The sequence below is a fragment of the Phacochoerus africanus genome, chromosome 4 (genome assembly GCF_016906955.1).
Source record: "Phacochoerus africanus isolate WHEZ1 chromosome 4, ROS_Pafr_v1, whole genome shotgun sequence".
NCBI classification, from domain to species: Eukaryota; Metazoa; Chordata; class Mammalia; order Artiodactyla; family Suidae; genus Phacochoerus; species Phacochoerus africanus.
This window is the reverse complement of record NC_062547.1, coordinates 147,310,146-147,334,341: the sequence shown is the minus strand read 5'-3', so window position 1 is coordinate 147,334,341 and position 24,196 is coordinate 147,310,146. Positions and strand designations below refer to the sequence as shown.

The 24,196-nt window shown below is 48.8% G+C and overlaps 1 protein-coding gene and 1 long non-coding RNA gene across 2 annotated transcripts in view; one reads left to right on the top strand and one right to left on the bottom strand.

Annotated features, from left to right (window-relative positions):
- SH3RF2 (SH3 domain containing ring finger 2) overlaps nt 1-24,196 on the bottom strand; it is a 125,838-nt gene that overhangs the window by 7,246 nt on the left and 94,396 nt on the right. Inside the window, exons 6-7 of the mRNA XM_047778949.1 lie at nt 7,894-7,985; nt 6,482-6,652 (exon numbers count right to left, since the gene is read on the bottom strand). Of these exons, the coding sequence (XP_047634905.1) occupies nt 6,482-6,652; nt 7,894-7,985 (263 nt within the window). The remainder of the gene's footprint in view (nt 1-6,481; nt 6,653-7,893; nt 7,986-24,196) is intronic.
- Nucleotides 1-24,196, top strand: part of LOC125126485 (uncharacterized) — a 65,823-nt gene that overhangs the window by 11,404 nt on the left and 30,223 nt on the right. The window lies entirely within an intron of this gene.

Genomic DNA, 24,196 nt, shown 5'->3' with positions numbered 1-24,196 from the left:
ATGTGTCTGTCTCACTCTGCAGGTGCAATCTCTCGCTTGTTCAGTGACTCTTCCAATAGATTCTGAACGCTTTGCAGGCAGAGATGTTATGACTTACCTTAGGTGCTCAGTGCTCTGCTTATATTGTTTATTAAGACATGTTCCTTGCATGGCTGCCTAATGCTTTTAGCACCGAAGCCGGTCGTGGTAGCTCATGCATGTTGAGCATTTACTGTGTGCCCGGCACTGGCCAAGGTCTTTGCCCACGTTATCTCATGGGTGCTTCACCACAGGCTTCTGAAGTGAGGCCTTTCAGGACTACTGTTTTGTAGAGTAAAATAAATAGAGATTTATAGGTATTTGCCCAAGCAATTAATAGACCCGAGATCTGGACCCAGGTCCAGGCCGGCCCTTGGCTCTGCCCCTGAGCTGTGTCACCTGTGCTCTTAGCCCTGCACCACACTGCCTTCTGGCTAGCTGGAGCTCTCATCATTTGGTAGCAGGGAAATCCCGGCATCCTGCCTGAAATAAACAAACTGAAGGGGCTGGTAGGCCCCACATATGCCTCCCTCAAACCCTAATTCTTCAGATGTAGGCTCTGATTTTGAAGAATAGTAATGAAATGCCGTAAAACTGCAATCTCTTGGCCGTTGCTTCTAGCCCGCACCTCTCCGAACCCCCCGGGGAGATACCTGCCCTTCTTGCTCTTTTACCCGCCCCAGCATCACGGCCTCTACTGAGTCGTCTGAAAGTCGCCTTGCCACTCTGTTGAGTAATTAACCTCTGCTGACACACCAGGCCCCGGTCCAGTCATGCCCTTCGATGTGGTTCCCTACCCATCTGTCCCTCCACGTCTCTCCTTCTTCGGCTTAAAAAAGTGCACGCAGTTGCATTTAAGCCAGCCCGTGTTGTCTAAGATGGGAAAGCATTTACTGCGGCCACATGCCCAGGAAGCGTATGTGGTCAAATGGGCCAGGAACCGATGCTTGCAGGGAGGGGACCCTTCCACCTGCCCCTGGGCCCTCGAGGTGCAGTCAGTGAGGCGGAGTGAGCTGTCCCCCCGTAAGAGCTCAGACGGCTTTCTGGAAATGAGGGCCGGCTGGAATGAAAACTCCCCCAGCCCTGGCCTGGCGGAGTCTGAATCTGCCCTCGTTTTGAACAAAGGCCTCGCAGCGCTGGATGATGCAAAACGGACCGGCAGCAGGACAGACAGGTTCCAAAATTGCTGCCCGCAGCAGCAGCAGCGAGGACAAGATACAGTCAGTTCAGCCCTCAGCAGCCTTATTCCACCAGTCTTTGGATGGCTGTTTACAGACGGAGGCGCAACCTCATTTTTCTGAGCCCAGCATGAGGCCAGATTCCCCCGACTCCTCAACCTCAAGTCCCCCAGCCACCACTGAGTCTTCTGGCAAAAAGCTCAGCACTCACCGAGCCCGTGTTTCTGACCTCACGGCTCTGATGACGTTTGTTCATTCATCTCCACGACGACCCAGACCTGGAGACATCATGGTCCCTGTTTTCCAGATGGAGCGACTGAAGATGGGCTGGGTTTGAGTGGGAGGTGTGCCTGTTGCCTTTGATGTGCTCCCCTGCTCTGCTGTGAATGTGCCGGTCCCTGCAGCCCCTTTTCTGACTGCAATATGAGCCCTTAAGCCCTTGCTCCGTATTTGCAAAGGGCCATTCAGCGCAGCAGCCCTGCCGGGCTCGGGGCTGGCAGTAACCCCCAGGTAAGGCAAAAGCTTGGACTGTGATCATGTTTGTATGGTTCTGTGTCAAAAGTTAAAGGAACACGAGTAGGGCCCACGTGTTGCTTTTGTCACCCCTTAGGCACCAGGATGGCGTATGTGTCCAGTGCAAGTTGCATAAAAGGGGACTGTTCTGGCTTATTGGGCAGAAGGGCACTTATCGGGAGGACAGGAGCGAGCGGAAGGAGCTTGGAAACAGGATCTGAGGAGGCTGCCGAGAGCTGGGTGGCAGGAATCGGAGGCAGGAGGAGTCTGATGAGCTGCTGCTGCTTGAGATCTTGCCATGAAGGGCCCTCCTCGCTGCCCACATTCTTTCCTCCCGCGTTCCTTCCTTGCTCCCAAGAGGCTGAGCCTGTCCCTCCTCCTGGAGGAGGAGGGGGGGGGGGTTGGTTTATGCAGGCTCTGAAAAGGGAAGGAACTCTGGCCTCCACCGAGATTTCGTGGAGGAGGAAGCCCAAAAGGATGTAGGTGCTGTTACGAAGGGCTTGGATGAAGAGGCGACAGGTGTCGGGGACCACCTGAGCCAGGGGTGCCTCTGGGATCTAGGAACTAGGTCGTGGTGGCCGAGGCCTAGCTGTGGTCAGCGCAGCTGGACAGGCTGGTGTCACCATCAAGGGCAGCTGCAGCTCTGCACAGTGGAGCAGCCTTTCCCCTCTTGGGGATTAAAAGGCTCACTTGCTGAGTCATAAATTGAAACCCTGGCATTGTGGTCAACTCTGGGCTCTAATTGATGCCCACACATTGGCTGGCTCAGGTCATCAGGAGATGATGCTAATAAGAGCAACAGTTCAAATGCTCAGGGGGCACCTCCTACCTTGGAGGTCTGGCTGTTTTATTAAAGGCAGCTTTGTGCACAGAGGGGGCCAGTGGCAGTGCAGAGCCATCGCTGCAAAGAGACAACCAAACGGGGGGGGAAACCTCTCACACAGAACCAAAGAGCAGAACAGGGCCTCGTGCATGTGGTCCAACCTACTGAGTCCTAACGCAACCTGCTAAGGGGAGTAGACTCAGAGCTGCCAAAGGCCGCATCATTCAGCCCCGAGAAGTGACAGGAACTAAACCTCCCACAGTGGGAAGGGTTATTAAGAACAAGGGTGAGCTGACCCTGATGGGCAAACTGCGTGTCTCATCTCTGGCCAGGATTAGTGGGGATGGGAATTTCTGCGTCCTGGGAGGCCGTCACGGAAAACATACACGGAAGGCTCTGATGCACCATCACCTGAGAGCCCTCAGGACACCTCACTCTGGTAGCGACTTTCCTTCTTGGAAATGCTGACTCCCAGAAGCAGAAACACCCATCAGCCTAAGCAGCATCCCAAGGCAGGCAGATATTCAGGATTCTATGAGCTGGGGTGGGGTGGGGGGATGGATTCAGTAGCCACCTAGGATGCTGAAACTCCATCCACTGCCTGACACAACGGCCCTCTCGGAGTGGGTGAGTCTAGATGCTCATGACTTGGCCAAGAACTCAGCAGACCTCCCTCAGAGAAAAGCCAAGAAAGAGAGAGGGAAGCTGGACTCTAGAATCCCCATTACACTGGAATGGGGTTCTAGTTAGGGGGGGCCTTAAGTCAGGTTTTTCCAGGACCGTCTGTTTACACCTGCTCTCCTGGTGCAGTAAGAGTGTTCCTCCTTCATCCCTGAAGTGTCCTAGTTTGGACGATAAATTGTACAGTCACTCTTTTGCTAATGGTTCTTTTTTTTTTTTTTTTTTTGGAGTTCTTGGGCCAGGGATCAAATCTGAGCTGCAGTTGCAACGCTGGATCCTTTAACCCACTGTGCTGAGCCAGGGATCCAACCTACATCCTGGCGCTGCAGAGAAGCCATCAATCCTGTTGTGCCACTGCAGGAACTCCTCTCAGGGTCCCTTCATGGAGTAACTAGGACTTTGGGCTAAGGCCCGATGCATAAGCAAATGCCCCCATAGCAGCACTGGGCCCCCGGAGAGTGGATGACAGAGTCCGTGGAAGGGACTGTTCGTGGGTTCGGACGAGGTCCTCCGTGCCCTTCTCTGTCGCCTCCTCAGTACTTCCCAGCCTGGCCTCACGTGCTCAGACCCCGCCAGCCACCACCCTGCAGGGCTGCGGGCATCATCTCCTTACCAGCCTCCCCACCTCATTGCTCGAGGCACTGAGCTTCTGGGTCACTGTCATTGTCTCCGACACAACAGATCCTACCACGATGACCTCACCTGGGCTTAGGGCTTTAAATACCATCTCAAGCCTGGACCTCTTTCTTAAATTCTAGACTCGTGTCCTCACCTCTTTACCGCGGTCTTTGCTAGGATCCGTAACAGGCAGCCCAGGGTTGGTCGGCTGGAAACCGAGCTGTTGGTTCCTCCCGGCACCTCAACACCTGTTTGCTCCTTCTTCGGTTTTCAGCCCCAACTCAGCAAAAGGCATCTATCGCTCTTGCAGTTTCTCAGGGCAGAAACACCCCACGGACTCACCTCGAACCCTCTCCTCTTTGACACCCACATCCGATTGATCAGAAAAGCCTGGGGTCTTGACCTTGGCGTGTACCCAGCACCTGACCCCTGCTGCCGACCTCCGGGGCTCAGGACTTGGTTCGTTTCGCCATCACCCCCCCGCCTCCAGTGACGACCGTATCACACTCGGCTAGTCTCTCTGCGTCCACTCTCCCGTCTACCGTTTACTGGCCACCCACCTCTGGAGGCTTCCGAAGACAAGTTAGGTCAAGTCACTGCTGTGCTCAAAGCCCTCTAATACAAGGAAAGCCAAATGCCTCCTCACTGCGACCTGGTTCCCTGTCACCAGCCCGACCTCACCCACCACCGGCCTCCCTCTCACATCCGCAGTCCAGTCCTGTTGGCCTTCCTGTAGGCGGAGTCCTACCCCAGGGCCTGTGTTCTGTACTGGGAGGTGTATTCCTTGGGCCTGGAACACACCTCCCCCATTGCCTTCTTTGTGCTCAGTAAGGCTCCTTGATCAACTTGTTTATGTTGTAATCACCCCTTGACAGTCCTGTCCCCCCGTCCTGACTCACTCCATCTTCTGAAACCTTATCTTTAGCACACCACGTGTCCTCCTCCTCGGCCTTGTTTACTGGCTGTCTCTCCCCCCAGGACGTAAGCTCCAGGGGGCAGGGATTTTGTGTATTTTATTCACTGGTGTTTCTCCAGTGTCTAGAAAGGTGCCTGACATACAGCACTCAATCAGTATTTATTCATGGAGTTCCCGCTGTGGCACAGCGGAAATGAATCCAACTAGGAACCATGAGGTGGTAGGTTGGACCCCTGGCCTCGCTCAGTGGGTTAAGGATCTGGCATTGCCGTGAGCTGCGGTGTAGGTCTCAGATGCGGCTTGCATCTGGCGTGGCTGCGGCTGTGGCATAGGCCGGCAGCTGTAGCTCCGATTCGACCCCTAGCCTGGGAACCTCCCTATGCCGCAGGTGTGGCCCTAAAAAAAAAAAAAGGAAAAAAAAAAGGAAAAAAAAAGTTAATAAATGAATCAGGTAGAGGCATCCTTAGTTTGCCTGTGGAGATTTTGCAGCTTTCGAACAGAGATCAAGAACCTTCTTCTGAGGAAGAAAGTGTGGTCTCCTGCTTCACCTTGCTGTCAGGTGAGGAAATCTTTTTGCCTGGACCACCGGGACCCACCCTCTGCCTGTACTCTTTGCAGAATGGGCATCTACCACCTGGAGCCAGCCTGACGGGAAAAACCCATGGGTTAGGGAGTAGAGTCTTTGGAACCCGAACCTGCCAAGTTGTATCCACTGGTTTACTGCTTCCTCATGGAACAGATCTACTTCCTGGTCTACACAGCCTGTCACGGTCCCTCTGACCCTTGTCTTGCGCAGCTCAAACAACCCTAGCTGCTTTCGTGTTTCTCTGGACATGGAGTTGGAGTCCGTTCAGCACTGCCACCCTCCTCCAGACACAGTGCCCTACAGGAAGGTCCCCCAGACTGGCCGGACATGACTCCAGGTCTGGTCCCTGTAGAGTACGATGGGGTCACCACTTTCTTTGGAGGTGTGAATCTCTGGTATGTCACAGAGGGAGTGTATATGTGTGGTGATGGCATTGCTGTCCTGTGATGGGCTCTGCCTGGGCTTACAGGGGCGGGGGGCGCAGGGAGGAGGTGTCATGGGTAGTTTTGGGTCTGTGTGCATTTGTGGTCATACGAGGTGGTTGGACAAACTGTAGGCCAGTGACATTGATAAGTGAACCAGAGGAAGAAAGAGCTGGGAAAGCTTTTGGGGAAGAAGACCTGCAGGGCAAAGATCATGTGGCCTGGGGTGTGGACAGGTGAGTCACCAAAACCCTGCCGAAAACCCTGCCCGATGAATTCTGGGGAATTCCTCAAGGTGCTCCAAGGTCACCCGTGGGATCCCTGCGCTTTTCCTATTGTGCGTGGTTGTGGAGCGTCCGGGGCAGGGCGTGAAGTGCGACTTGGGGCGTATGTACCTAGGAGACCTGAATCTAGTTCTCAGGCAGGTGGGTTCCCTCTGCACATCGCCTTTCCTCATCTGCAGAACAGCATCTGCCTCCCAGGATCCTTGAGCACAGCCAGTGAGTTCAGAGATGCAGACGCACTTCAAAATGTGACGAGCTATTTAAAAGATAATGATTTTGGCCCTTTCTCTTTTAAAATTGTTAGGAGGGCACTAGAGTGAAAAGCTGTTTCTCGGCCCACACTCTGAAGGGGCCTTTGTTGAACCCTTCAGCGATTCAGCCCACAGATGGCCCCCGGCCCAGGTGACCCAACCTCTGATGCCGGACTTGGGGGAGGACGCACCTGAAAACGGGGATGACATAGTTGTTGGGGAAGATGCCCACTCGCCCCGTCACCAAGGAGACGCCCCTGAGCCAGCCGTCCTGGTATTTCCCCAGGACCCTGACGCCTTCTCCCTTCTGCAGGTCCAGCTCCTCGGGTCCATGGGCTGAGTAGGGGTGCAGGGCTACAAACCTGGGGGGACAAGGGAACTGGTCAAGGGACAGGGGGAGGGCTCAGTGGAGGGCGGGGAGCTGGCGAAGGGGAGAGGGAGACGGAAACGCAGTGGTGAGCTGGAACAACTCTTTAAAAATTGAAATCTCAGTATGCGGGGCAGGTGAGAGTGGTAGAAGCGGGCTCAAGGAGCAGCGGAGGGACCCAGGTCCCTGCCCCCTCCGTCTCCCCGCCCTTCCGTAGAGTGCCCCACAGTGCCCCAAGTCACTCATTTCAGTCACATCAGCATTTCGAGGATGCGGGAAATGGTCTAGCACAGGGAAGGAAGTTGGTGACCAGGACTTAGAGGCAGGGCTGGGTCTCCAACCTGGAAGTGATGGTTCTCCCTAGGATGCCTTTTCACGCCACCTAGAGTATCACCCGAGAAAATGGTCGCAGCCATCAGGTCAAAGCCCCTTTGATCCACTCCTTTCTGGAGGTTTTGGACAGGTCCCCAGGAATGGCCTGAGGGGTAGTTTAAGGTAGCATGGAGGCGGACATCGGGAAGGGGGAGGCCGGGGTTCATTTCAGCTTTCTGGCACACAGCGGAAGGCTGGCTGTGTGGCGGGATGCAGCCGGATGGGCTTGAAACGTGGTAGCAGGGTTCTGGGGTCAGAGCAGTGACTTTCCACTCTGAGGTCCACACAAGAGTTGGGCAGTAACGTGCAGGTGGGGGTGAAGACGCTGCAGAATAGTGAGGCTGTGGGAGGGGAAGGGCTGCCAGACTAACAGGCACTAGAAATAACCCACTTAGGCTTGCCAGGTTCGGAATTACCAGGGTATGGCCATGGGCCAGATTCAGAAAGTCCGTCTACTTGCTAAGGACTGTGAGACACGGAAAGGTTTTCTCAAAGGGGCTCGGAGAGTGTTCGCATCTGCGGGCTTTCTTTTCCCTCTAAAATGCTAGATTGATTTTCCTCTGATTGCTGCAGCAGCATCTCTTGATGCCCTAGCACTGTGATTCTAAAGGAAAACAGCAGAACTTGCTCAATACCCACCCTCCCTGCAGTGTTTCTGGATACTCTGTACATTTGTACACTCATAAGCCAGGGCGATGTGGTTTACCAGGCTGTGTTTTTCACCGTGTTTCCTCCGGAGGGTGTAAAGGAAGGGGAGCTGCTGGTCTTTTGGATGAGCTGGAGGGGGATGGCGGATGCCCGAGGCAGAGGGATGGCGAAGGTAACCTCTCTGTGCCAGGACCCAAGGTGGGGCTTTTGACTCACATGTTAGCTGAGAGGTGTTGCTGGGAGCTGGGCAGACTGACGATGGCCGTGGAATGTCCTGGAGAGGCAGGGGCAGGGTGGTACGTGCTGACCTGCACAGACAGAAGAGCCAAGCAGAGTAGTGAATGCCGCAAGCCGAGCCCACAGCAGATCTGCTTTAGCCTGACGCACCTGAAAACCGGGAGCCATACCCGGCACCACCCAGCATGTCTTCTCTGTGGTTTGTGGCTGCGGGCAGAGCAGGGTGGGTGTGGATTGGTTTATGGTCTGCTGGGGTGGCATGTCAGGGTCACATTCCAAAAGACTGCTCAGACAGGGCACAGGGGGAAGACCCTCTGAGCTAGCAGTCAACAGAGCCCGGCCAGGCTCTTCGATCGGTTCTCCATGCCCCCACCTGCCCACCTTTCAAGGCACACCCCTCACTTCTAGAATTTAACACTCACCAGGCAGTTTTAAATGCTTTATAAGTGTCAGATCATTTAATCTTTATTAAAGGTACTACCGTCATCCCCATTTTTGGGTGAGAAGCTGAGGGAAGGAAAAGTCACCCAACTAGAATGCTGGAATGAAACAAAATTTAAAACCAGGAAGTCTAGGTCCTGCACCCACACTCTTACTAATGCTAGTACCCACACAGACACACCCAGCCACCCACCAGTTTATCCAGTGACTTAAGGAAGGTGATTCTGCATCCTTTTCACTTTACCAGGATGAGCTAGGGAGCAACAGTGTTAAGGCATCTGGAAGCTGCCTGTTACCCTGAGACATTGCCTGTTATCTAACATCTCACCTTGCTTCCTTCCTTCCTAGCACATATCACAGACACTGATTGCTTCCTTGTTCTTTCTTTTTTTTTTTTTAATGTTTGCTCTTTTTAAATTGAAATGTAATTGATTTACGGTGTTGTGCCAATTTCTGCTGTACAGGAAAGTGACCCAGTCATATTTTATACACACACACACACACATTTTTTTCTCTTATCTTCCATTACGGTCTATCTCAAGAGATTGGATGTAGGTCCCTATACCGTACAGCGGACCTCATTGCTTCTCCATTCTAAATGTAATAGCTCGTATCTACCAAACCCAAACTCCTCGTCCTCCCACTCCCTCCTCCCCCGTTTCCTTGTTTATTCACTGACTCTCCTCCATCACTAGACCATAAGTTCCATCAGGGCAGGGACTGTGTCTTGTTCATCACTGTATTTCTTACGTGCTCAATATGTACCTGTAGCTTAAAGAATGAACAAATGAAGGAAAAGATCTTTCTACCAAGTACACCAAAGATGAATGAAACCTCAGCCATCTCCTTGCCATCTGGAGTAAATACATTTAATGTGTCCTTAGCTACCCATCCCTACATGGTGCCAACTACATATATGTGTCTTTTGGGAACTCTGCTTTCATGGGTACAACTATTAGTTGCATATGTGAGTTTGGGCAGTTGTGAATCCATTACTGAGTACATGTATCTCTGTCTTTTTGTTAAAATCATGTATGTTTGTTCAGAACCCATGAAACTGTGTTTGTGTATGGTAGCATGATCTACTGCATGTCTGATTACGTTCATGCCTGTGGGTCTGCTGGGGATTGAAATGCTGTGTGATTATATGCATATATGGTTGCTTATATGATTGTAAACATCTCTCTGAAATTGTGTGTACATGTATGTGAACTCTTGAGGTACATGCAAGTATCCATGGGTATAGTTTTGTGCATGTCTGTGTCAATGATTGTGTAAATGTAAGCAGCAATAGATCTATACAGTGTGCAGATAAGTATGAGTGAGAATGACTGTGTAAATGTGTGTGGTTGTGTATGATTGTGTAAATGTGCGTGTGGTTGTGTGTGTATGTGGGACATTTCAGTCCATTTACTGTATCCTAAAGCCATTCCAGTCAGGTGGTAAGAAGTGTTGGAAAGAATGCAAAGAAAGCAAAACCCTCATAGAGTCCTAGAGGGGGGAATGTAAAATAGTACAGGCCCTTTGGAAAATAGTCTTGTAGTTCTTCAAATGATTAAACAGAATTACCAAATGACCCAGTAAGTCCACTGCTAGTACATATCCAGAGAAATGAAAACATATGTCCAAACTAAAGCTGTACATGAATTTTACAGCAGCAGTATTCATAATAAACAAAAGGCAGAAATAACCCAAATGTCCATTAGCTGCTGGATGAATAAACAAAATGTGGTATATCCATACAATGGAATATTATTCAACCAAAAAAGGGAATGAAGTATTGATATATGCCAGAACATGAATAAACTTTGAAAACATTACACTAATTTAAAGAAGCCAGACACAAAAGACATTATGTAATTCACTTTATATGAAATTACCAGAACAGGCAAATCTGTGCGGAAAGTCGACTAGTGGCTTCTAAGTGACATAGGAGACTATGGTTGTGACAGTTAAAGGGTAAGGGGTTTCTTTTCGAGGTGGCGAAATATTGTAAAATTGTGATGGCAGTGGTTGCACATATTTGTGACTCTGTTAAAAACCACTGAATTGTGTACCTTAAATGGGTTAAATGTATGGTATGTGAATTATATTTCAATTAGCTTTAAAAAAAATTCCAGGAGTTCCCGTCGTGGCGCAGTGGTTAACGAATCCGACTAGGAACCACGAGGTTGCGGGTTCGGTCCCTGCCCTTGCTCAGTGGGTTAACGATCCGGTGTTGCCGTGAGCTGTGGTGTAGGTTGCAGATGTGGCTCGGATCCCGCATTGCTGTGGCTCTGGCGTAGGCCGGTGGCTACAGCTCCGATTCAACCCCTAGCCTGGGAACCTCCATATGCCGCGGGAGCAGCCCAAGAAATAGCAGCAACAACAACAACAACAATAACAACAACAAAAAGACAAAAAAAAAAATTCCAGGCGTTCCCGTCGTGGCACAGTGGTTAACGAATCCGACTAGGAACCATGAGGTTGCGGGTTCGCTCCCTGCCCTTGCTCAGTGGGTTAACGATCCGGCGTTGCCGTGAGCTGTGGTGTAGGTTGCAGACGTGGCTCGGATCCCGAGTTGCTGTGGCTCTGGCATAGGCTGGCGGCTACAGCTCCTATTAGACCCCTAGCCTGGGAACCTCCATATGCCATGGGAGTGGCCCAAGAAATGGCAAAAAGACAAAAAACAAAACAAAACAAAACAAAAAACCAAAAGTGATGTGACCATCTCAGTAGGTGCAGAAAAAAATTTTGATAAAATCCAACATCCATTTATGATAAAAACTCTTCAGAAAACAGGCATGGGGAAACATACCTCTACATAATAAAGGTCATATATGACACATCCACACCTAACAATATTCAATGGTAAAAAGCTGAAAGCGTTTCTGCTAAGATCAGGAATAAGACAAGGATGCCCACTCTCAGCACTTTTATTTGACATCGTTTTGGAAGTTCTAGCCATAGAAATTAGAGAAGAAAAGGAAATAAAGGGAATCCATATTGGAAAGGAAGTAGTAAAACTCTGACTGTTTGCAGATAACATGATAGTATACATAGAAAGTCTTCAAGACACCACCAGAAAATTATGGGAACTCATCGCTGAATTCAGTAAAGTTGCAGGATACAAAATAATATATAGAAATCTGCTGCATTTCTGTATACTAACAATGAAGTATCAGAGAAATTAAGGAAACCGTCCCATTTACCATCACACAAAAAAGAATAAAACACCTGGGAATAAACCCAAGGAGGCAAAAGACCTGTACTCCAAAAACTACAAGACAGTGATGAAAGAAATTGAAGATGACACAGATGGAAAGATATACTGTGTTCTTGGATTGGAAGAATCAATATTGTCAACATGACCATATTACATAAAACAATCTACAGATTAGATGCAATCTCTGTCAAAATACCAACAGTGTTATTCACAGAACTAGAATGAATAATTTCAACATTTGCATGGAGACACAAAAGACCCTAAATAGCTGAAATAATCTTGAGAAAGGAGAAAAGAGCTGAAGGAATCATGCTCCCTGACCTCAGACTATACTACAGAGCTACAGTCATCAAATCAATATGGTACTGGCACAAAAACAGACACATAGATTAATGCAACAGCACAGAGAGCCCAGAAATAAACCATACACTTATGGCCAATTAATCTATGACAAAAGAGGGAAGAATGTACAATGAAGGGAGTTCCTATTGTGGCTCAGTGGAAATGAATCTCACTAGCAACCATGAAGACGCAGGTTTGATCCCTGGCCTTGCTTAGTGGGTTAAGGATCCGACATTGCTGTGAGCTGTGGTGTAGGTGACAGGTGCGGCCTGGATCCCGTGTGGCTGTGGCTGTGGCCAGCAGCTTTAGCTCCAGTTCAACCCCTAGCCTGGGAACTTCCACATGTTGCAAGTGTGGCCATAAAAAGAAAAAAGAAAAAGAGAATATACAATGAAGACAGTCTCTTCAATAATTTGTGCTGGGAAAACTGGACAGCTGAATGTAACACAGTTAAATTAGAACATTTCTGATACCTTATAAAAAATAAACTCAAAATGGATTAAAGACCTAAATTGGGAAAAAAAAAAGAAAAGACCTAAATTGAAGACCAGATACTTTAAAACTTCTAGAAGAAAACAGGCATAACAACTTTTGACATAAATTGCAACAATATTTTTTTTGGATCTCTCTCTTGAAAGAAATAAAAGCAAAAATAAACAAATGAGACCTAATCAAACTTAAAAGCTTTTGCATAGCAAAGAAAGCCAACAAAATGAGAAGACAACTTACTGAATGGGAGAAAATATTTGCAAATAATATGATAAGGGATTAACATCCAGCATATCCAAATAGCTCATACAACTCATCATCAAAAAAAAAAAAATCTGATATAAAAACTGGAAGAACTGAACATTTTTCCAAAGAGGAAATGTAGACGGCCCACAGGCACATGAAAAGATGCTCTGCATTGCTAATCCTCAGGGAAATTCAATGAGATATCACCACGCACTTGTCAGAATGTCTATTATCAAAACGAACACAGAGAACAAATGTCGGTGAGTATGTGGAAAAAAGGGAACCCTCATACCCTGTTGGTGGGAATGTAAACTGGTGCAACTACTGTGGCAAACAGTGTGGAGGTTTCTCAGAAAACTAAAAGTAGAACTACCGTATGACCCAGCACTTTGACTCCTGCGTGTATTAAAAAAAAACCCCAGTAATTTGAAGAGAGATGTTCCCAGCAGCCTTATTTACAGTTGCCAAGAATGGAACCAACCTAAGTGTCCTTCGATGGATGAATAGATAAAGGGGTGTGTGTGTGTGTGTGTGTGTGTGTGTGTGTGTGTGTGTGTGTATGTACACATATATGTATATATATAATGGAATACTCCTCAGCCATAAAAAAGAATGAAATTGTACCACTTGCCACAACATGAATGGGCTTAGAAGGCATTACGCTCAGTGAAATAAGTCATACAGAAAGACAAACACTGTATGATATCACTTATTTAAGAAATACAACGACGTGGTGAATATAACAGAAGAGAAGTCGTCTCACAGAGAACAAGCTAGTGGTTACCGGTGGGGGAGTGGAAGGTACAAACTACCGGGTGTGAGATCACAAGGATGTGTCGCACAACGTGAGGAATATAGCCAATATTTTGTGGTGACTGTAAATGGAATGTTACCTTTAACGTGCATTAAAGGGAGTTCCCGTTGTGGCTCAGCGGTTACCAAACCTAAGTAGCATCCCTGAGAACATGGGTTCTCTCCCTGGCCTTGCTCAGTGGGTTAAGGATCCAGTGTTGCTGTGAGCTGTGGTGTAGGTTGCAGATGCGTCTCAGATCCTGCCTTGCTATGGCTGTGGTGTAGGCCAACAGCTACAGCTCCAATTCGACCCCTAGCCTGGAAGCCTCCATACGCCAAGTGTGTGGCCCTAGAAAGACCAAAAAAAAAAAAAAAAAAAAAGCTGTATTAAAAAAATCAAAACCTGGAGTTCCCGTCGTGGCACAGGGGATAACAAATCCGACTAGGAACCATGGGGTTGCAGATTCCATCCCTGGCCTTGCTCAGTGGGTTAAGGATCCAGCGTTGCCGTGGGCTGTGGTGTAGGCCGCAGATGCGGCTCGGATCCCATGTTGCTGTGGCTCTGGTGTAGGCCAGTGGCTACAGCTCCGATTAGACCCCTAGCCTGGGAACCTCCATAAGCTGCGGAAGTGGCCCTAGAAAAGAAAAAAAAAAAATCAAAACCCATTCCACGGTCATCCATCTGAAGCTGTCTAATACTGCACACAGTCCTCTGAGCTTTGCAGTCAAACACTGTCACACGGGTTCCCTCAAACAAGTGCTGCCGCTTCCCTGTGCGGGCAAGGTGAGACCCTCCTGGGACTGGGAGATCTGCCGAGGGAGCATCTTGTTACGTGAACAGCTAATCTTAGATTTGTGGAGACTGCTGGAGCTCTGATGAAGCAGGATGAACCTCACTTAACTCCCAAGACGTTCCCATGTCATGTTTGAGGAAAAAGCCCTTCTGTCCACACACACTGTTACTCATTAGGGAGGAGGAGAATGCCAACATGCAAAGGAAGCCACCCTCCACCACCCCAGGCTCGCTCTGCTGACTTCTCTAGGTCTTCAACTGGACAGGGCTCTTTCCCCCAGTGTGAACGTGGAACCCTGCCAGAGTGGAAATGAGTGGGCTTGCGATGGGGTTCTTTCTAATACGGAATGGGAGGAAGCCAGCCTCGCAGGTTTTGGGGTGTCTGGGAGGAGAAGGGCGAGCTTCAGTGGAGAAGGAGGCGCGAGGAGACAGCAGACAGCCCTGAGAGCGGGGGGCGTGGGACACTGGGACGCGACACCCTGGGAGAGGGAGCGAGACCTGGGGCTGGGGGGGAGGCAGGAAGAAGACGAGATGAGGAGCCTGGGCCAACTCTTAGGACCTCTGAGAAGACGGCGCATTTTAAAGATGGGCAGAAGGCATCACAAAACACTCTTGAGTGGCCAACAAGCACTTGAAAAAAAGGCTCACCATCACCAATGATCAGGAAAAGTACAAATGAAAACTCCCCTGAGGTACCACCACGCACCTGGGAGAATGGCTAAAAGGAAAAAGACTGACAGCCATCAGCAGTCCTACACCTACCCTAGTTTTTACCTAAGAGAAGTGCAAACGTGTGTCCATACAAGTACATGTGTGTTCGGAGCAGCTTTTTTCATTTTAGCCAGAAACTGGAAACAACCCAAACGCCAATCGGCTGGAGAACGAGCAAACTGTGGTGTGCTCACAGCGGGATACTCCTCAGCCAGGCAGGCAACGACGTGGATGAATCTTATCATCCCAAGGAAGAGAAGCAGGAGATGCAAAACTGCATATTCTCTGATGCTATGTATCCGACACTCTAAAAAAGCCAAAACGGTTATGACAGAACGATTCAGGATTGTAAGAAGCTCCCGTCGTGGTGCAGCAGAAACGGATACAACTAGTATCCATGAGGATGCGGGTTTGATCCCTGGCCTCGCTCACTGGGTCGGGGATCTGGCCTTGCCGTGAGCTGTGGTGTAGGTCACAGATGCAGCTCAACTGTGGCTGGCAGCTGTAGCTCCGATTTGAGCCCTAGCCTGGGAACTTCCATATGACGCAGGGGCTGCCCTGAAAAACAAAAAAACAAAACAAAACAAAACAGTAAGGATTGCCAAGAGCCAGGGATGGGGAGAGATCAGTGATCACCCAGGGGCACAAGAAAACGTTCTGAGCTGACGGAAATGTTCAGTATCTTGATTTTTGGTTGTCATTACCTGCCTTTATACATCTGCCAATTCACTGAACTGCATACTTAAAATTGTGGAACTTTATTGTATGTTAACTATTGTTCCATAAAGCTGTTAGAGAATACAAAAATATTATCTAGTGGGCAAGAAACATCCAAGCGGCCTTAGCCTGACCCAGCACGTGCTCTGGGATTGGTCAGGAAGGCAAGAGGGATGACGGCTCAGCTTAATAGTGGGCAGCTAGCAAGTGACGCTCCTGGCAGGAGCCCACCTGCGTGGAGGGAGACCAAAGGTGGAAGCCTGTGCATCAGACAGAGGCTCAGCAGGTGTAAGCAGAAATGGATGAATGGATGATTGGAATGACAGGAAAAGACAGCCAGATAGCTAAGGGCAGAGAAGAGAGATGGAGGGCACACAGAATGAGACTTAAACCAAGACCCTACCCAGTATATGAAGACAGGTGGGGGGATGGCCAGCTGCTGCGGAGGCAAGTCTTTTTGTCACTGGGATCCAAGCCAGAGGCCCAGCCTTTCTGAGTGAACCGGCCTTTGGTGGGTGGTTCTCTGGGGCCACTTGTGACCTCAGGCTCCCAGCCACAAAGGCTTTGTGAGGCTGCATCCGGTCCTCTGGCAACTGGGGCTTCCTGGAGTAGGATTTGGGGATCTGGGAAAGGGTGTGTGCTGAGAGTGGGAGGTATTTCTGCTGCGATCGCAACACACGTGTTCCTCCTTTTTGAAGGAAATGCCTCATTTAAAAGAAGTCTTTATCAGGCACAGAAGAATCCACGGCTTGGGTGGCCTCTGGGCCTTTTCAGCTGGAGGTGTTAAAGGAGAGAGTGGCACGGGACCCTAGCACAGAGTTGCTGCAATGTGCCCCGGCCCTGGGCTGGCCTCAGCAGTCACGTGGGCAGAGCCAGCACAGCTCCTCCCGCCATCCAGAGCCCTGTCCAGCCTGGCACTCAGGAGTGCAGCTCCAGCCTTGGCTGGGGTGTGCGATCCTGGGCATGTCCTGACCTCAGTGGCTCCTCCATTTCGTCATCTGTAAAATGGGGCAATGACGGTATTTGTCTCCTAGACGTATGAGCTTTAAAAAAACTATCCATGTAAGTTATTTTGCACATTGTGCATGCGCGGTAAATATGACTTATTTTCGTCTACTGAGAGATGAGCTACTGTGCAGGGTGGGAGTTGGGGGGGTGGGGCACAGCACCTCCTTTGGTGCGACAGCCCTGCAAGGTCTGGGGCTGAGAGCAGGACCCAAGAATGTGGTGGGGATGGGAATAAGCAACCCTCTTGTAGAGGAGTTTTCAAGTCCCCGGCTTTTTCTAACATGTAGGTTGGCCGCCATCCCCCTGCCCACCCACGCCGTGGCACTCAGCTCTCTCCTCCAGGGCTCAGCTTGGTGGGCATCGGTACCGCCTTCCTCAAGTGAGTCCAAACTACTCCACAGCCATTGTGCTCCTGCACCTCAGCACTCCCAGGGGCTAACAAGGGCTGAACCTGCTCAGTGCTCACGCAGCATTGGGAGAAGGGCTGCCTTTAGAGACAGAAAATTAAGTAGTACACAGTAGTTTCTATACGGCCACTATTCTAGAGTTGATCGTAGGACTTTATGTAAAGTTAAAAACTCATTGCTGTCTGTTGTTAAAAGCGACTTAAGAGCTGCATTCAGTGATTGTCCATGTCCTATCTGGTCCTGGGCGCTGGACTGAATGCAGCAAACAAGACACATGGAGCTCCTTCCTCATGGGGACCTCGTCCTGCATCCCAGGGATGGCATCTAAGTCCACAGGTACACGAACATGCGTCTCTGGGCACCGCTGGGAGAGGTTGACCTTATCTCCAAGGGCTGTTTTACTCTCACCCTACAATTCCAACACGAACGTGTTACCTCCGGGCCGCACTATCAACATCACCGTTTCTGCAGAAGAGAAAGCTGAGATGAGAAGATGACTCGATTTTCAGGAAGTGGTCAGCAAATGGGTATTTAAGGTGATACCGGAAGCGAGGACCTTGGCCCGAAGCCCTTTCTGTAGATCCCCGGGGTTAGCACTTGACGGCAGGTGGCTGGAGACAGTCGTGCATGTGAGGTGTGTTTGCGCATCCCAGAAAAAAGCCACTGAGCCAGACGCCACGCTCTAGGGACACGTCAAGTTCATGACGACCATTGCCCCTGGCCAGTGTCCCCTGTCATTTACAGTAGATCCGGAGGCAGGGGGAAGGTGAAGTTGTATTGTTTGTGTTTCCTCTGCCTTCCCTGATAGAAGCGGGGGCCCAGCAGAATGAGCTCCTTGTGCCTGCCTGGGAGCTCTCTTGCCTGCCCCATCTAAGCCTGCCTGGGAGCCAGCCCAGCCTGCAAGCCCTGCCTGTTTGAGGAGCAGGAAGCGGCTGCCCGGTGCTGTTATTTGGCCCGAGAGTAAAAGCACTGCCTGAGAAAGAGCATTCATGGGCTGGCAGCAGGTCCCTTTAGGTCCACCTCAAAAAATGTCTCCTAAGGAGTTCCCGTTGTGACGCAGCAAAAATGAATCTGACTAGGAAGCATGAGGTTGCGGGTTCGATCCCTGGCTTTGCTCAGTGGGTTAAGGATCTGGCATTGCCGTGAGCTGTGGTGTAGGTTACAGATGAGGCTCAGATCTGGTGTTGCTGTGGCCGTGGCGTAGGCCGGCAGCTGTAGCTCCAATTAGACCCCTAGCCTGGGAACCTCCATGTGCCACAGGTGCAGCCCTAAAAAAAGCTAAAAAAAAAACCCAAAAACCAACAACAAAAACCCCAAAAAGTCTGATAGTGCTGTCAGCAGGGTAATAACATTTGACGCAGTGAAGACCTGTACGTTTCATCTCCAGGTAGTCACTGGAGCTTAGAATGTTCTCTGTGACCTGGCACCTGCCTCCTCTCCAGCCTCATCTTCCTCCACTCCCCCTCCCATTTCCCTTCCTTCAGCCGTGGGGTCTTTTGTCAGTTGAGCAGATCATATGTTTCTGTCACCCTGACCTTTGCACGCCCTCTCCCCTACCTCTGTCCTTTTTTCTATTGATATTTTAAATGATAAACATATTAGCATAGAAATAAGTATATAAGTATTTTTGTATTAAAGAATAATAAAACACCTGCAAAAACAACCCCCCCCAAACCTAACACCAGCATAGATACCACCCAACTTCAGAAGCAGAATAAAAAGAGAAATCTGTCCTTAGAGGCCCTTCCTGTAAAAATCAGCTCTCCTCCGTTCTCCCAGAAATAGCTACAACGCTGAAATTTAATTAATCGTTCCAGTGCCTCTCTGTGTAATTTTCCCCAGGTTGGTATCCATCCTTAAACGAGAGGATGCTGCAGTTGGCCTGTTGCTGAACACAGTGTGGACAGATCCATACGGGGTGTGTTCTTCTTCTGTGACTCCCGTGGTCCCCTCAACACTAAGTCTTTTGTGGTGGTTTCTGCTTCTGTTCGGTGTTTCACGACATGCATCTGCCCGCATGCAAGCATTATAACCTTACGTGTTACCGGAGTGCCTTTCCGTCTGGGGCAGTCCTGAGCGATGTTGCTCTGAGCAGTCCCGCATATGCCCCCCTGCCCGTGTACCAGCATCCCCCAGAACCTGCACCTGCCACGCGAATGGAGGGGCCACAGGGTAGGAGCCTGCTCAGATTTATGAGGCAGTAACACACCGATTCCCGGAGTGGCTCTAACACTGAACACTTCCACCAGCGGAGAATGACAATTCCTGTTAAGCTGACCATCTTGCCGTGTGTGGTCACGCAAGCTTTTTAAGACTTGACTGTGGTGGATGAGGAATGATATTTCACTGTGGTTTTAAATGAATTTCTCTGAGTACGAATGGGCTTGGGTTTCTTTTCAAATGTTACTGGGTCATTCGTGTTTCTTAGATGAAACACTGGTTCACTTCCTTTGTCTGATTATCACCACCTCCCCCCGCCCCGTCTTGGCTTATTTTCTAATTAAGTGACAGAGTTCTAATATTTTGCATATGAATTTTTTGTAGCGTGTCTTTTTATTCTGTGGTGTCTTTGGATGAACTGAAGTTCTTATGTTTAATAGAGGTACATTTATAATATGCTCCCTTAAGGTTTATTCTTTTTGGAAAATCTTGAATATGATCTTTTTTCATCCCAAGATCATAAAGCTGTCCTTCGATACTGTCTTCTAAAAGTTTCATAGTGGTGCCTTTCACACTTAAGTCTTTAATCCACCTGGAATTGATTTTTGACAAGGCAGGAATCCAGTTTCATCTTCTTCCACATGGATACCCAATTAGCCCCAACACCATGGCTCGTCCTTCCCTTCTGATGTGCAAAGCCTGCTCTGTCATAAATCAGGTCTCTGTGTCGTGCCTGTTTCTGGGTTCTCCTGTATGTTCCGTTAGTTTAATAGAATCCCTTTGGTAAATCCATGCCATCTGAGTTACTAAAGCTTTAAAAGAAAGTCTGATGTCTGATAGGGTAGCTCCCACTCTCCACCCCAACCAAATCCCATCTTCTTTTTTTAGAAGCACCTTGGCCATTGGCTTTTGGCCCTTCCACCTGCGTTCCAAACAACCCACTGGGATTTGAATTTATAAATAAGCTTGGGGAGGATCAGCATCCTCAGGCTGGTGTCTCCCTACCCAAGAGCATGGCATCGTTCTTCCTTCTAGGCCTTCTCTAGTATCTTTCAGAAAAATTTTAGACATTTTCTCCATAAAGCATGTCTTTTATTGGATTGTAACTGACGCGCTGTTGTAAATGGTATCTTTAAAGAAAATATTGTTCTGTGTTTCCTTTTAAGGTACAAAAATGCAGTGCACTTTCTTGTATTGATTTGTATGCCGTAACCTTGCTAAGTTCATATTTATTCCTAATAGATTTTTCTAGAGTCTTTCAGGTTCTCTGTGTGGATGAACTAGTTGACGTTATGGAAGTGTTGATACTATTGCAATAATACCATCTGCAAATAATGACAGCTATGTTTCTTCTTTCAAACACTGAACGTTTTGCTTCTTTTTCCCCTCTTACTCTCCTGGCCACCTGCTCTGGCAGGGATGGTGTTAAGTAGAAACATAAAAAACATTTTGTTTTCTTTCCTAATCTTAAGGGAATGCCGTCAGCATTTCGCCATGACGTATGATGCTTGCTGTAGATTTTATGTAGATTCCATTTACCATGCAAAAGAAGTTCCCTTTTACTCCTAGTTTGCTAAGATTTAAAACATATGTATAATGAGTAGGTACAGACTTTTATCAAACTTTTTACCTATATTTATTGAAAAGATATTTTTTCCTTTTTATTTTTAGGGCCACATCTGTGTGTGGCATATGGAAGTTCCCAGGCTAGGGGTTGAATTGGAGCTGTGGCTGCCGGCCTACACCACAGCAACACAGGATCTGAGCCACAGCTGCAACCTACACCACAGCTCATGACAATGCCGGTTCCTTAACCCACTGAACGAGGCCAGGGATCGAACCTGTGTCCTCATAGATACTAGTTGGGTTTGTTACCCCTGGGCCACAATAAGAACTTCAGATCGTTCTTCCTTTAATTTGTTTTTTTTTGCCCCCTTTCAGTTGTCAATGCAATAGATTACAGCAACTCATTTCATACTGTTAGACCTTTCAGTCTTGGGAAAACCCTAACTTAATCATGGTGTGTTCTATTTTCATACATTTTTGGGTTTGGGCTCACATACACTTGAGGAGTTTTGTGTCTCTGTTTACAAACGAGGACAAACCCAAACATTTCCTTCTTATTTTGTAGTTTCCTGGCTTTTGGTATTAAGAACATCTTGGCCTCATGACATGAGTTGGGGAATGTTTTCTTTGCTGCCATTCTTTAGAAGCGTTTAAAAGAAGTGAAATCATCCGCTCCTTGAAAGTGTGAAAGACTCACCGGTAAACCTGTCTGGGTGTGGGGTTTCCCTTGGGGGAAGATTCTAGATTTCTCTCGTGGTCGTAAGACGATTCTAAAGGGTTACCAAGAGCTGTTTACCAGGCGTACAGTGTTTCTCACAAACCCTGTCTGCCGAAAATAAATGCCTGATTGGTTTATTTGTCCCATGGCCTCTGTTGGGGAGAAAAGCTGGTGCTCGGAGCATCTGCCTAGAAGCGTGGGAAGCCCCAGCTGACAGGGATTCCCACACTGTCGGGTCAAGTTCTCAGCATCTCCGGGGTCCCACTGCATTACTCAAGAAGCACCCCATGGGGGCAGTCACTGATTCGGTGGATTTCTCTAATTCCTTGAGACACTCCGCAGGCATGGCTAAGAGGATGGACTTTTGGGGCCATCTGAACTGAGTCTGAGATCTGGCCCTAGACTTGATTCCTCTGAGCCTCTGTCTCCTAAGCTATTGTCCCTTTGGACAATAACTGTAGCGACCTCATGGAATTCTTATGAGAATTCAGTCAGACCACATATGCAACGAACTCTGCAGGATGTCCTGCTCACATGAAGTACTCCCCGGACTGTAACGCTGATGCCACTGTGAGATGGCAGACACACCCAGCAGATGTGTGAGAACAGGTGGAAAACAGGACTTCCTTAACGAGACTGGATTTGAAGAAGGAACTATTCATTCTCTTGGACAGAAGGGCCAGCCTCATAGTCCAGATTCCCCGTGAGAAAGACCAGTGATGGGTGACTAGCCCTGTGCTTAAGGGACATGCATCCAGAACTCTTTCCTAACATGGACCTGGGCTAGTCTCATGCCCCTTGAGGTTTCCAGCAAAGGGTGAGGTCTGGTGCCTTGCTATAGCTGTGCTCTGCGTTGGCTTCTTGGAAAATGCAGAAAAAACCCACACCCCAAATCAGAAAGGCAAAATTCTCTTAAGTTGGGTCTCCTCTGGTTGGGCACAGCATGTCCCCAGCCCCACTGCTCCCCTTTCCATTATGTCCTCATGCCCTCCTGAGCCCAAGAGCCTGTTGCCTGCAGGGCAGGATTTTAGCACCAAGGCAAGATCTGATGGGTTGAGTGCTCTCAGTGCTTTCTGAAATGCCAGGGGGCACGGAAACCTTAATTATAACCCTTGTCCTCCTAGTCATAACAGTCCATTTGAAGAAGTAACTGCTTGGCAATAATCATAATTAAATCCTCTCACTGGGCTTCATTAGAGGCCATCAAAATCTAAACAAGCAAAGTTGCTCTTAAGTCCGCTGTGGGTCCTCTCATGGCACGTATTCACAGAGGATGCCTGCCATGCAGCTACTGAGTCCCGAGCACCGTGCTGGGTCCTGGGGACTGAGGGCAAGGGCCACTGCTCGCCAGGATAGCGCAGACCATACAGGACCCACTCTCTGTCCTCCGTCAGCATCCTGCCCTCATCATTTCCAGACCAGGGCATCGCAGAGAGGAGCAGTTTCTGGCCATCTGGAGATTTGCATGCTCTGCTGGCCTGATACAGACTCCATGTCTTAGAAGATGGCTTTTTATGGTGGAGAGAGTGGGGCTCCCAGGACAGTTGTTTCCTGGACTGCGGAAAATGGACCCGTGCGCAGGGTTGGATGGGGGAAGTGGCAGACCAACACTAGTCAAGAGACAGTATGGCATCGTCGTTAACAACTTGGGTTCGGAATTCAGATTTTCCTAGGTGTGGCTCCTCCCTTTATTCCTGTCACCATGTAAGCCTGGGGAAGTAATTGAACCTGTCTGGCCCTAAACTCCTTTATCTGTTTTATGTGAGGTTTACTAGGTTTTTCTCTAAGAACTGTTAATTTTTCTGTGAGTTTCACTTTGGGGGAGATAGCTGCAGGAGCAAGTCGAAGCAGGACTTAAAGGAAAGTTAACTTAAAAAAAAAAAAAATCCCTTCTAGGAGTTCCCATCGTGGTGGAGAGGAAACGAATCTGACGAGGAACCATGAGGTTGCGGGTTTGATCCCTGGCCTCGCTCAGTGGGTTATGGGTCCAGTGTGGGTTGCAGACGCAGCTCAGATCCAGCGTTGCTGTGGCTGTGGTGTAGGCTGGTGGCTATAGCTATGATTCAACCCCTAGCCTGGGAACTTCCATATGCCGCAGGTGTGGCCCTAAAAAAGACAAAAAAAAAAAAAAAAAAAAAAAAAAGAATTTGAGGAGCCCAGAAATTATGTGACAATGTCAAATACTTGGCATCCTCAGAAAGTTAACTTCCTGCCTATTTTTGTTGTGTCATCATTTTTAAAATTTCTCAAAGGAGAACGTATCAACCCCAAGGGACATTCTTAAAAAGCGATGAAGGAGTTCCCGCTGTGGCAAGTGGAGTTAAGAACCCGACTGCAGTGGCTTGGGTAACTACGGAGGCATGGGTTCAATGCTGGGCCTGGCACACTGGCTTAAAGGATCTGGCGTCCCCACAGTTGTGGCCTAGGTTGCAGCTAGAGCTTGGGTTCAGTCTCTGACCTGGGAACCTCCGCATGCCACAGGTGCAGCCATAAAATTAAAAATAAAAACAAAGAAAAAAAGATAATCACTCACCCTCCCTCCACATTGTCAAAGCAGTTGCCTGTCTTTACTGCTTTTGAATTATTAAGTCCCCTTAATAAATGAAGGATTTACCGTCTGAGAAGCCATGGGGTCTGGAGCTGTCATGGCATCTGGGAACACTGCCTGATACTTCTGTTGACAAGTC